The sequence below is a fragment of the Tursiops truncatus genome, chromosome 16 (assembly GCF_011762595.2).
Source record: "Tursiops truncatus isolate mTurTru1 chromosome 16, mTurTru1.mat.Y, whole genome shotgun sequence".
Classification (NCBI taxonomy): domain Eukaryota; kingdom Metazoa; phylum Chordata; class Mammalia; order Artiodactyla; family Delphinidae; genus Tursiops; species Tursiops truncatus.
In genome coordinates, this window is record NC_047049.1 from 737,622 (window position 1) to 750,862 (window position 13,241).

General features: G+C 54.8%; 1 protein-coding gene across 9 annotated transcripts in view; it reads right to left on the reverse strand.

Annotated features, from left to right (window-relative positions):
• Window positions 1–13,241, reverse strand: part of INPP5A (inositol polyphosphate-5-phosphatase A) — a 179,264-nt gene that overhangs the window by 109,374 nt on the left and 56,649 nt on the right. For 8 of the 9 annotated variants that reach the window (XR_004522562.2, XM_073793781.1, XM_033842099.2 and 5 more), the window contains exon 2: window positions 9,459–9,500. The exons of the other annotated variant lie outside the window; for it this stretch is intronic. Coding sequence is in view for 7 of the 8 variants with exons in the window: in XM_073793781.1 (XP_073649882.1) it covers window positions 9,459–9,500 (42 nt within the window). In the remaining variant the exon portion in view is untranslated. The remainder of the gene's footprint in view (window positions 1–9,458; window positions 9,501–13,241) is intronic. 9 annotated transcript variants of the gene reach the window in all.

The following is a 13,241-nucleotide window of genomic DNA, read 5'->3' on the forward strand; positions in this document are numbered from 1 at the left end:
TTCATCACAGTGGCTTCCCCCCAGCCCCAGCCACCCCCTAAAGACTATCTCTTCCCCGGGACCCTGGACCCCAAGGAGGCGGCCTCCAGAGTCCCGGCCCGCAGGCTCCCCGCCCTGCACCCATCTCCTCTCCCTGCCGGGGCTCCAAGCCTCTCCCAGTTGCCACGTGGTCCCTGCGCTAGGGTCCCTGGTGCCCGGGTGAGCCCAGTCCCCCCAGGTCCTCAGGCCCCGCCCCTCCAGCCGGCCCCGCCCCTCCAGCCGGCCTGCATCCACCCCTTCTTCCCGCCGCTCTCCTCCCCACCTCGGAATCCCCGTGTCCTCGCCTCTTCCTCCTCTGTCCTCAGTCAGGGAGGCCACCTAACCCCCTTTCACCCCTGGGCCCGACTCCCATCAACGCCCCCCCCCCCGCCACCTCCCTCTGCCTGCTCTGCGGCCCCCGCGCCCCCAGCACCACGTCCCCCAGCTCAGGGGCCTTTGGAATCACAGCGACGGGCGCCGTCCTGTTAATGCAACCCGGCAGGTCTCGGAATCTCTAAACCTCCCTTTCCTCACGTGGGAAACAGAGTTTGGCAGTTTGAGCCCATCGCAGGAGTGAAAGGCCGCAAGCGCCTGCCACGCGGCAGCTACAACTGAAGGAAATGGGCCGGAGGAACGTGAGACAGGGGTCGCCTGGAGTCCTGCGGCCCGTTGTTCCCATGCGTGTGGATTTAACGCAGGTGCCTTCGCCTCGTTACAGCGAACAGCACAACGAACCCTCTGCCCCATCACTGAAAGTCCATCACACCCGACCAGTTGCTGAGCTGCGGGGCCCTGTGGGCGTGAGACCCCCCCCAGTATCCACTTCGGAGGGGGTCCCAGGGTCAGGGGTCAGAGCACTTTCCAGAAGGGCAGCCTGGACACACCGGTGGCACCACGTCAGTGGGCTCCGAGGGGGGTGGGCCTTCGTCCCAGTAGCAGGGGCAAAGAATGCAGCCACGCTGACACCAGCGAGCGAGTGGCTCTTCAAGGGCCAATGAGGATTCTCCACTGGGGCACCACTGGGTCCCCCGGAATCGCTGTGCTGTGCCTCACTCGCCGTGAGGATGAGCCGGCGTCCACGGGCACAGCACAGGCGAGCAACATCTGCAGCCTATCACCAGCTCTGTGTCTCTGTAAAGGACCTCAAACGCTAACGCATAGGGCGAGGCTGGGCACGGGGTGAGGGGGGGCCGCTGCAGACCCGCGGCGGCCGAGCCCACAGCAGGGGGCGGAGGGAAGGACTGGCACTTCCTGTGCCCCCAGCGCCACCCAGAATCCGAGCAGGGCCCGTGCCCCTGGTCTCGCCTCCTCCAGGCCCCCGTCCTTCCTGTAGGAGTGCGTCGTTCCCATCCCCACGAGCCACATTAGTGGATCAGGGCACGCACCAGAGTCTGGCTCGCAGAGGACGACAAGGAAAGCAGTGGAGACACCGTCTCAGGTTTCGTGCGAACATACGTGTCCACGTCAGGTGGGTAAACAGGGTGGGAATCTTGGGTCACGTGGTGGGCATGTGTTGACTTCACAGAAATGGACAGACAGGCTCTCCCACGGTGGCCTCACCATCCTGCGTTCCTGCCAGCAGGCTCAGAATGCGCTGCATCCTTGTCAACCCAGGACGTGGTCAGGGTTCTGTTAATTGTATCCAGTCTGACACATACGAACTGATATCTCACTGTGGTTTTAATTTGCATTTCCTGAAAGCCTAGTGATGTTGAGCACCTTTTCACACGTTTACCATTTGTGTATCTTCTTCCGTAAAGTGTCTATTCAAATCCTTTGCTCATTTGTAAACTGGGTTCTCTGCTTTCTTATTATTGACTTTTGAGAGTTCCTTGTACTTTCTGGATACAAGCCCTTCATCAAATGTGATTTACAAATATCCCTCCCACATCTGGGGTGCCTTTTCATTCCTCTAACAGTGTCTTAACAAAGAGCAAAAGTCCCTAATTATGCAAAGTTCTAATTTATCAGCATTTTTCTTCTATGAGTTGTGCTTTTGGTGTTGTATCTAAGAAACCGTTGCCTAACCAAAGCTCATAAAGACTTGGGAGGGGACGGGGGCGGGACTTAGAGCTAAATTTATTTGTCTGTTTGCTTAATGTACATTTCAGGTGTGCAGCACTGTAATCCGACACCTGTATACACTACAGAGTGATCACCACCACGAGTCTAGCTGCCATCCACAAATTTTTTTTTGTTTTTTTTGTTTTTTGGGGTTTTTTGTGGTACGCGGGCCTCTCACCGTTGTGGCCTCTCCCGTTGCGGAGCACAGGCTCCGGAAGCGCAGGCTCAGCGGCCATGGCTCACGGGCCCAGCCTATCCGCGGCACGTGGGATCTTCCCGGACCGGGGCACGAACCCGTGTCCCCTGCATCGGCAGGCGGACTCTCAACCACTGCACCACCAGGGAAGCCTCATCCACAAAATTTTTGTCTTAAGTTTTCTTCTAGAAATTTCATAATTTTAACTTTTACATTTAAGTCTACAATGTATTTTAATTTTTGTGTATGGTGTGAAGTATGGAAAAAAATTTTTTTGCAAATGGATGTCTGATTGGTCCAGCACCATTTGTTGAAAAGACTGTCCCTTATCTAATGAACAGTCTTTTTATAGCCTTTGTCAATCACTTAGACATATTTGTGGGTCTGTTTCTGCATCTCTTTTCTGTTCCATTAATCCATATCTCTGTCCTTTTCCCAAAAGCACACTGTCTTGATTGCAGTAGCTTTGTAGTAAGTCTTGAAATCAGAAAGTGTGACTCCTTAAACTTAACTGTTTTTTTCCAACACTGTCTTGGCTATTCTAGTTCCTTTGCTCTGCCACATACATTTTACATTTTGGAATCGTCTTGCAGTCTTCTACCAAAATGTCCTGCAGAGATTTTGATTGGAACTGCGAAACTGGTGGATCAGTTAGTGGAGTTGACATGTTAGCATAATTGAGTCTCGCAGTCCATGAACATGGTACACCTCTCCATTTCCTTGTATCTTCCCTGATTTCTTTCATCGGTGTTTTATGTTTTCAGTGTACAGACATTAACATATTTCATTAGCTTTATACCCAAGTATTTCATTTTGGTGCTACTGTAATAAGTGATCATATCTAACAGAAAAATATGTTTTCAAATTGATCTTGTGTGTTGCAAACTAAATAAGTTGACTTATATTTGTAATAGTAAAGTTTCTGTGGATTCCTCATGATTTCCAGTCATGCCTTCGGCCCAGACACAGTCTAACCTCCTCGTTTCAGATCTGTGTGGCTCTATTTCCTTTCTTGCCTGGCGGCACTGGCTAGGACCTTCACTGCCACACTGAACAGAGAGGTGAAACCAGGCATCCTTGCTCTACTCCCACTCCCGAGGCAAAAAAGCATTGCGTCAGCTGTGGGGTTTGTAGTGCCCTTAGAGAAGCTCCTGCGCAAGCTCCTCTCTATTCTTGGTTTGCTGGGAGTTTGCATGAGAGACGGTTGTAGAATTCTGGCAAATGCCTTTTGTGCACCTACCGAGATAATCATGTGGTTTGTCTTCCTCAGTCGGTTGACATGGGTGATCTTATTTATTAATTTTGTATGTTAACACCAGGCTTCTGTTCCTTGGTACTAATGCATTAACTTTTTGATATGTTGTTGTTTATACGCATGCTTGTGTCGCTTGTATCTTTATATATATATAGTTTCATATATTCGATTTGCTAAAGTTCCATGAATTTTGGCATTTACTCCATGGGGGATACGGATCTATCTTTTTATTCTGTGACGCCTCTGTCTGCCCTTGCTGTCAGGGCACTGCTGGCATCACAGGATGAGTTAGGAAGCATCGCCCATGCTTTAGTCTTCTTGAAAAGTTTCTGTAGAATTGTTATTGTTTCTTGCTTAAATGTTTGACAGAATTCGTCAGTGAAACCATCTGGTCCTAGAGAGTTTTTTTTGTGGGAAAGTGTTTAGCAGAATTTTAATAGAGAGCTCATTTATTTCTTCTTGACTTAGCTTTGATCCTTTGTTTTTCCAAAAACATCTTCCTTTCATATAAGTGTCCAAATTTATTGGCAAAAAGTTGTTCATGATATTTCCCTTACTATCTTTTTATTGTCTGCAGGATTTTTAGTGATGATTCCCCAATGTAAAATTTCTAAAATTGGTCACTCTTGTCTTCTCCTTTCAGAAACTACATATAGAAGAGCAAATTAAACCCAAAGTGATGAAAAGAAAGGAAAACATAAAGAGCAGAAATCAGTGAAAGAGAAAACAGAAAACAACATTGGCGTGATCAATAAAACCAAAAGCAGGTTCTCCAAGGTCAATAAAACTGATAAACCTCTAGCCATACCGTTGACTGACTTTTCTCCTCTTTAAGGGTCCTGTTTCCCTGCTTCTTTGCCTGCGTGGTCATTTTTTATTGGTTGTAAACCATCAAATTGTAAATTTTGTCTTGCTGGACACTAGCCTAGAAGTTCTCTCTGGCTGTAAACTGGGGTGAGTACAGGCTCCTTTCTCATCCCCTCAGTCCTGCCTGCTGCTTGAGGTCTGAAAACTACTGTTTCATATATGTTTTCTGGTCTTAATTTGTTTAAGGCAGGAGGATAAATTTGGTACCTGTTTCTCCATGTTAGCTGGAAGAAGATATTACTCATCCTGTTATTCTTTAAGTTATTGTCAGGGAAAATTGCGAAAGACTTTCAAATGGGCATAAAAGATTAGAGGTGCCCTGTCCCTGTTCGGGTTATCTCTGTCTTTAATGATCTCTGAGCTGTTTTACAGTTCTGTGAATTCTAAACACCAGCAGTGATGCAAAGATTCTTGACCTCAAGAACGCCAGTGTCGGGCTTCCCTGGTGGCGCAGTGGTTAAGAATCCACCTGCCAATGCAGGGGACACGGGTTCGAGCCCTGGTCCGGGAAGATCCCACATGCCATGGAGCAATTAAGCCTGTGTGCCACAACTACTGAGCCTGCGCTCTAGAGCCCGCGAGCACAGCTACTGAGCCCGCGTGCCACAACTACTGAAGGCTGCGTGCCTAGAGCCTGTGCTCTGCAACAAGAGAAGCCACGGCAATGAGAAGCCCATGCACTGCAGCAAAGGGTAGCCCCCACTCGCCGCAACTAGAGAAAGCCCGCACGCAGCAACGAAGACCCAACACAGCCATAAATAAATAAATAAATAAATAAATAAATAAATATTATTATTATTATCTTTTTTTAAAAAAAGAATGCCAGTGTCTGGTGGTGCACAGCTCATTCCTGGCCAGTCCTACATCCCTTCTGCAAATTCGTCTCAGCACCACAGACAGCAGAGCCCATATGTTTGCTCTTTGGATTCTTCTTTGAACCAGTTCTAACATCTTACTGGATCTCTCATTAGTAAATAACAAATATTTATTATCTCAATAGAAAATCATCAATACTTGCTCATTTTTCATGTTTGGATGTGAGCCAGCGTCATACCTGTTTTATAATTTATCTATAGCATTACTATAAACTTGAAACAAGCTAAGGGCCATCGATAGAAAAATGACTTTAAAACATGATGGCCTATCCATCCATTTGATGAAATACCCTGAAGCCATTAAAAGAGAGTGTATATTAACCTACAGAGAAAGATTTCCCAGTTTACCAAACAAAGAGTAAGATGTCCAAGTGCGCTGACCTGCGACTGGCTAAGGAAGGGACCTTTTCCCCGGGACACACAGACATTAGACGTGAGGGTGTGACATCAAGCACAGGCAGAATGGGGGTGGGGACACTTATTTATCTCCACTGCTTTGTGCTGTTTCCTCACTGTTGTTCAGCTGAGAGCTGAGCACACACCACGTGCAGACACACTCCAGGCTCTAGGGATGCAGCAGCAGGATGGGCCCTGCCCCAAGTGCACCGTCTCTGTAAACTGGAAAGTTAAAATCGACCTCCCACCAACCTGGCCTGCAGTCACTAGGATTAGTGACCGTCAGAGGCAGAACGGCTGCGCCTGCCCGTCCTCAGGTCTGGCTGCAGCCTCGTCCAGGGCCTTCCTGAGGACCCTGCAAGCCGGTTCCTGCAGCCCAGCCCAGAGCAGCCCTAGGCCACCCTGGGCCGTTTCCGGCTGTATCTTGGCAGCACCGCGGAAGTTCCCGAGGGCGGGGTGTCTGGCCCCTCCCCTCTGGCCCCCAGCACCCTGCACGGCGGCTGGCACCTCCCAAGCCATGGTCTCTTCCTCTTTGTATAAGGGCACTGATCCCATGACGGCCCCACCCTCATGACTTCACCTGAACGTAATCACCTCACAAAGGACCCGCCTCAAATGCCATCACAATGGGGATGAGGCTCCAGCATATGAATTTGGGGGCAGAGGTGGAGGCCGCATGTGCAGAATACAAGTTCAGAGAGTGATGCGTCCACAGGGCAAGATAAGGCTGGGGGAGGCCAAGAGGGTGACCGGGAGGGGCCTCTCCGGGGGGCAGCAACCACAGGACGAGGAGAGTGGGGCGGGGGGCAAGGCAGAGGCCCAAACCCCAGGCGTGCCTGGGAACAGAGCAGGCACAGAAGGAGGCAGCGGGGTGAGTGGGGCCGCCTGGAGGCCCCGCATGGACCCTGGGCCCTCAGCCCAGGAGACGGGAAGCAGGAGGGCAGCAGGACCTGGCTTCCATTTGCAGGGCGCTCCGCTGCTCACAGAGAAAGGACGGGGGTGTGGCGGCCTCGAGGGAGATTCCCGAGGGACCATGAAGGGGGCTGGCAAGGCTGCCGCTGGCCTGGAAGTGGGTGAGGGTCGCTGGCGATGGTTCCAGGAGTCTGAGGCCTGGGGAGAGGTCAGAGCTGGGATGGGCACAGAGGGCAGGGAAGCATGGGGAGGCCAGCAGGGGTGAGGCCAGGCTCTGCGTCTTCTGGAAGGCTGACCACCCTCTCTGGTGCCGTGGCCACGTTCGGGACAGAGCACACGAAAATCTCAGTTCAGAACTAAGGATGGGAACATAAACGGTATTTCCTCCTGTCCCTGCATTTTTACGGTGATCAAGTTTGACAAAAAAGCAAAAATTACTCCAAGGGTTCTAGAAAACATGAAGGTTGTATTCAGTTCTCCTGTTTATAAAAGCAGGTCATTAAAAGCCTACTTTGAAAAATATCATAACCGCATAACAGAAACTCTAGGATTTTTTTTAAAAAAGTACAGCCACCCAGCTCCCCGTGTCTCAAGGCCCCGCCCCCTGGGCCCTGGGCCAGCGCCAGCCTTGCGCTGGGTGGGGCTGCTCGGCTCCCCGACCCACAGCTGCTGGGCTGCGGGCAGGGGGCTGGGCACCCCACTGACCAAGTCGGCCCAAGAACGGGGGGGGGGGGGGGGGGGGGGCTTGTGTTAAAATCTTACTTTTAAGAATTGCCACTGAAATTCCTTCCTCCTCAAGAGGCTTCTGCTCACAAACCGGGAAGAACGTCCCGCAGCTCTCATCACTCCTTACGTTCTATTCCCTTTGCCAAGGCGGAGTGTTCCAGAAAGGACGCGGGCGCCCTGCACACCGACCCCGAGAGAAGCACCAAGCTGCCTACCCGCCGGTCGGTCTCTGGTTCCGGAAACAGCCCGACACGGCTGAGTGTGCAGCCAGGAGGCTCAGAAAGGAGGAGGCCTGTGTTTCCTGGGGGTCAGAGTTCACAAAAAGTGGAGCCGCCGCCCTCTGAACTCACCCCCCGACCACCGGCTACTCACTGTCCTAACTGCACCGAGGCTCCAGGTCGTCAGTAGAACAGGAGGGAAAAGGAAGGCTGGACGTGAGCCCCGCGCCTTCAGTCTGGGGCCTGTCAAGTCGGCGTCTCACGCCGGCTCCCCGTGACCGATCCCAGGGGCCTCTCACCGAGGGCAGCCCAGCGCCCGAACAGGCCTCCCACCTGCATCCTTGAGGCCGTCACCGCCAAGACCCCTCCCAGCCCGGAGCCAGGCCCGCTACCCACCACATCTCACACCCTGTGCTCCTCGGGCACTGCCAAGGCCCAGCCATGAAAAACAAACGAACAAACATGACAGCTGTTCTGGCCGAAACTAACACAGACCAGGGAACAGACAGAGCTGGACGGATGGCTCCGGCCACACACCAGGGCCTCTCCACGGCCACAGGCAGAGGGAGCCGCTGGAGCCGGACCGCGCCCCCGAGGTGAGCCCTCGACCAGGAAGGTGGTCTCGCCCTGCCCCCTTGGACAGCTGCCTGCCTGGAGCTGACGTAACAGCTGCCAGGCCAGGCTTCGGCCGGGGCCCTGAGGCCAGCTCTGCACCTGGGCAGGGCAGAATGTGGGGAAGGAAGAGCTCAGAACCCCCAGGTGATGGGGAAACGAGCCCCACTCACTACCACAGACACCCCCGCCACGGCCTCTTGCCAACCCCACCCTCCGGGGCCTCAGATGCTCCCCAGGGACCCGCCTGCCCTCCCAGCCGAGACCACCGCCCGCCTCCAAATAGCCCAGGCAGACACACCTCATTGGACTCTTCCCTCTGGATCCGGCTGCATCTCCAGGGTGGGAGCAGAACCCGCACCCCACCCCTGTCCCCACCAGTGGTCTGAGCATCTGGTGGGGTCAGGCGTGGACAGCTCAGACCAACAGACTTGACAGATGGCCACCCCCCAGTGCCAGCAGGGACGGCAGGAGCCCAGGGCTGCCCAGTGGCCCATGTGTCCCACATGGGATGGTCAGGACACCGAGCGCCCCCGAGGGGATCCGCCAGGTGCCACCCCTCAGCCCCTGGGGTCTCAGCAGCCCTGAGGCCGGCCCCCAATATCCACACTTCCTCCTGTTCACAGAACACACGTGCTGGGCTCGTCACTCGGTCCCTACCCCAGGCTCTGCGGCCACACTGGCCTCCTGGTGGCCCACAGTCAGCCTGCAGCCCCGCTGAGCGGGATGCCCTACTCGTCCACCAGTTCCCAGAGTGGCCTCTCAACGCCCCATCAGGGTCCCACGCGCGCCGCCAAGGACCCCGATACTGCGAGGTTGGTCCTCGTGGGGGGACGTCTGAGCTGGTCCTGGCTGTGCTCCTCGCCTGTCCCCGTGGAGCACAAGTTCCAGGAGCAGAGTCCTCTGTCATCCCTCCAGAGCGGCCCCCCCGGCATCCAGGACAGAACTGACCACAGACGAGGGGCCCAACCAACAGCTGCTCCACAGAAGGTGCCGGGAACTAGCCGCTCGTCCCGACAGGCTTCCCCCAGAGCCTCCGGCCGGCGTCCACCCGCCAGCCGGTCACCGTGCTTTCTGCCCAGAACCCAGGGCGCCCCGAAAGGCACCCAAATGTCCCCGCCAGCTTTCGACAGCCTCCCCTCCGACAACCAGAGACCCCGGCCGGGGTGGGGGCATCTGAGAAGGGAGGGGCCTCCGAGGAGGAACCGGGAAGTGGATGGGACTCCCCAGCTGCCTGCGTGAGGCCACAGGACGAATCGTGATCTCTCGCAATGTGAGCCGCTCCCCTCCCGCGGGCCCGGCCGCCACGGGGCTCTTACCTGATAAAATTCCCGCAGCCAGTTCTTCTGGAGGTTTTCTGGCTGTAAATTAAGAAGAAAAGACAGTCAGGCCAGTGACACAGCCCTGACGTCCGCGAGCAGACGCCAACGTGATGGCCCACCTGCCGTCCTCACCATGGGGGCTAGGGCGCGACACGGGGCGGAGGACACCCTGCTCCACTCGGGAGACCCCATTCTGCACGGGGAGCTGGTCCACAGCTCGTCCAGGGAAAAGGGGCAGAGCGAGGACAAGCCTCGCCTGGTGATGGGCAGGCGCCACAGCCCTGGATCCAGAGCTGACCTCCAGCCCTGCTCTGTCCCCGGGGCGGGGGGTGGGGTGGGGGGCTTGGGAGGGGCTGCCCGCAGCCAGGCGGGGGTGTCCGGCAGGACCTAGCGGCAGGGGGCCCGGGCCAGGCTCTGAGAACGTGGAAAGAGCCACGCGGCACCAAGTGCTGGTTTCGGGCTTGCGGACACCCCAGGACACAGCCAACACAGAGTGCCCGGTCCCTGAGAAAACAGGACGCCGCCTTTTCCCACACGGCCTGCCAGGGTCCTGGACCACCAGGCCAGCCAGCCGAGTGAGGGGCATGGTCCAACCCAACCCAACGAGGCCAAGGTGCTAGAGGTCACGGCAGGCCTGGACAGGGACGGGAGACACGGCAGGGACGTACGTCCAGTGGGTGCAGTTTCAGACACGGGAAATGAAAAGTTCCTGAGAGCTGGTGACGTCAGCGTGAATGTCCCCGCCACTGCTGGGCCACGCGCAAGAGCGGCGAGGATGACAAATCTAACGCCATGTGTTTTCTACCACAGCTCGAAACAAAAAAAACAAAACCCCACCCACCATGCCTCAGGACTCAGACCCCTGACCCGAGCAGAGCTCTGGACGGCGAGGCTGTGGGCCCGGGGCCAGAGTCCAGGTTGACCACGGCTGGGCCCAAACGCGTCACCCACGGCCCACGACGCCAGAGTGCACGGCTGCCACACGGGAGGTGCTGTCGCCCGCTGATGCTTCTGTGTGTCCCGAGGGCAGGTAGCCTGCACTGCAGGCTGAGCAACGAACGAAGGGAAAACGGCTGGGAAACCGGAGCCTCGCAGACCACACAGGAGGGTGTAGAGGAGGCTCCACACATCCGCGCAACAGAGACGGAGGCCAGCGTCCAGCCGGGTGTGGGGCCTTCCAGTCTCCAAGGCCAAGTTCGGGGCCGGGGCCCAGCCTCCAGCCCCCACGTCCTGCACGGGGAGGAGGGCACGCCGTGCCTCTGTCTGTCACCCTCCCAGGTGAGCAAAGAAAAGCACGAGCAGGCAGGCCGCCCACGGAAAGACCGGGCAGAGGCTCTGAACAGACTGACAGCCAACAGCCCATGGAAGATGCCAAACATCACTAGGCGTCAGGGAAACGCAAACCCGAACCACGGCAAGATGCCGCCCCACAGCCCGGGACGCTGACACAGAGACAAGTCTGGGGAGACTGCACAGAAGCGGACCCTCAGACACGGCTGGGGGCGGGGGAGGAGGGTGCGGGCGGCGCGGCTGCTGTGGGAAACGGTCTGGCGCTTCCTCAAAACGCCGGCTGGCCCAGCGATGCGCCCAAGAGACGTGGAAACGCTTGTCCAAGCAGAGGCTCGGCCACGAGCACTTGTAGCCACGGAATCCCAGCAAGCGAAAGGCAGGAACTGCCCAAAGGCCAGCCCAGCATGCACGGAGAGGCAAAACGTGGTCCAAGAGAACACGACGGCCACTGACATGGCCCACGGCGTGGACGAGCCTCAAGAACGCTGTGCTCAGTGAAAGAAGCCCGTCACCAAAGGACAGATGACGTCTGATGCCGGTTCACGGAACTCCAGAACAGGCAGGTCCGCAGACACAGGCAGCAGACTGTTGCCGGGTCCCGGGTGTGGCTGAGGGGTGGAGGCGGTGACGGCGGCACAGCTCTGAGAGCACGGAGAGCACCGCGCACCCCTCTCCCACCGACCCGAACGATCCCCCACCTGAACCAGGGACGTGGGGCAACCCGCGCCATGGCGAGGACGCGAGCAGGGATGGCCAGTCAGTCGGCCTTGGGCCCCGGGGTGATCAAAGAAAGAAGACTTCGAGTGCAAAGGTCCCAGATGCCCTGACCAGGAGCGAGTGAAAGGGGAGGGCAGCCCCCCACCCCTGTCCTGGGCTGAGGGCAAGGGTGCTGGTTTGGGGGCGCAGAGGGCCCACCAGCATTTCAGCTCGTGGGCTCGGCCTGGAGACAGAGGGCAAAGAGATTCAGCTTCCAGTCCCGAGTCCACGAGCGCGGGAGCCTGAGGGTGCGGAGCAGCAGGAATGGGCATCCCCGAGGAGGGAGCTGGAAAACGGGACACAAAGGGCCCAGAAGCCAATGCAGAGCAAATGCTTCCCTAAAAGGGAAGGAAAACCGACCAAGCTTGCGAGGGAACAGTATTCTGAGAAAAGGGGATTCAGAAAGACGGACAGCAAGACCAACCCGGTCACTGACGGACAGACGGATGCGGAACCCACAGGCCCAGAACTCAGGAACAGAAACAGAAACCGGAAGACCACGGGGACGAGCCCGGCGTCCACCTACGCACAGGACTAAGGACTAGACGTGAAGGGATGTGATGTCAGAAACCTGACAAAACGCAGATACTAAATCTATACCGGGTGGGGGGGGGGTGGCAAGCAAAGAACCACTGCAGAAGAGTGATTTCTTTACAGCAGGTAGTTCACGAACATGGTCGAAAGTTAAGATGTATTTTCAAACTACGAATTCTTAAAGTTTGTTTTTAAGGTTTCATATACTTAGGAGAATTTTAGACAGATACATAGTTTGCATTTTTCTCAAGCCAGTACTTTTTTCTCCTCAAAATTCCAATAGAATTCAATTTGACATTGGACTGAAGACAGCAGTGCTGTGTGGCCCCTGGTCACTCAGCCCACCCTGCTCACTGCACCGCCCTGCACACAGAGAGCTGGGGACACGTGTACAATGGCTCTTTCTGGGTTGTGGGATGATTTGTACTTTTCTATAATGCTTAGACTTTAAGGAAAACAAAAAAGGACCTTATAAAAGAATTCTATTTCGGCAGGAAGCGTGAAGGAATTGAGAGTCATTTTAGCACGCTTGTCCCGCACCCCCTGACAGAGAAAGGCACCCAGACTCTCGAAGACACAGCATCCCCCTTCCTAAGTACAGAACTGAGGCAGCTGCAGGAAGTAATGGGGCATGTCACACTGGTGAGGGCCAAGGCAGTAGTAGTCAACTAGTTCAACGCTTATTTTTAAACTGCTATATTAGATCCTTTCTTTACTTTGCAAACAAAATAAGCTCTACATGACTTCAGGAGATAAACACAAAACTTGAAACAGGAAAAACTATCAGAAGAAGACATAAGCAAATAGCTGTCCTTATGCTAGAAAGATAGCCTTCCTAGACATAAAAGCACAGAAAGGAACCTAAGGGGGGAAATGCCTATAGATTCTAACACTCAAAATTGAAGTAACCACAGCTAACATTATTCTCAATGGTGAAAAATGGAAAGCTTCTCCCCTAAGATCAGGAATAAGACAAGGATGCCCACTCTCACCACCTGTATTCAACACAGTTCTGGAAGTCCTAGCCACGGCATTAGGCAAGAAAAGAAACAAAAGGCATCCAAATTGCAAAGGAAGAAATAAAATTATCTTTGTTCACAGATGACATGATCTTATATATAGTGAGCCCTAAAGATTCTACCAAAAAAAATAACTGTTAGAACTAATAAATGAATTATAGCAAAGTCGTAGGGCACAAAA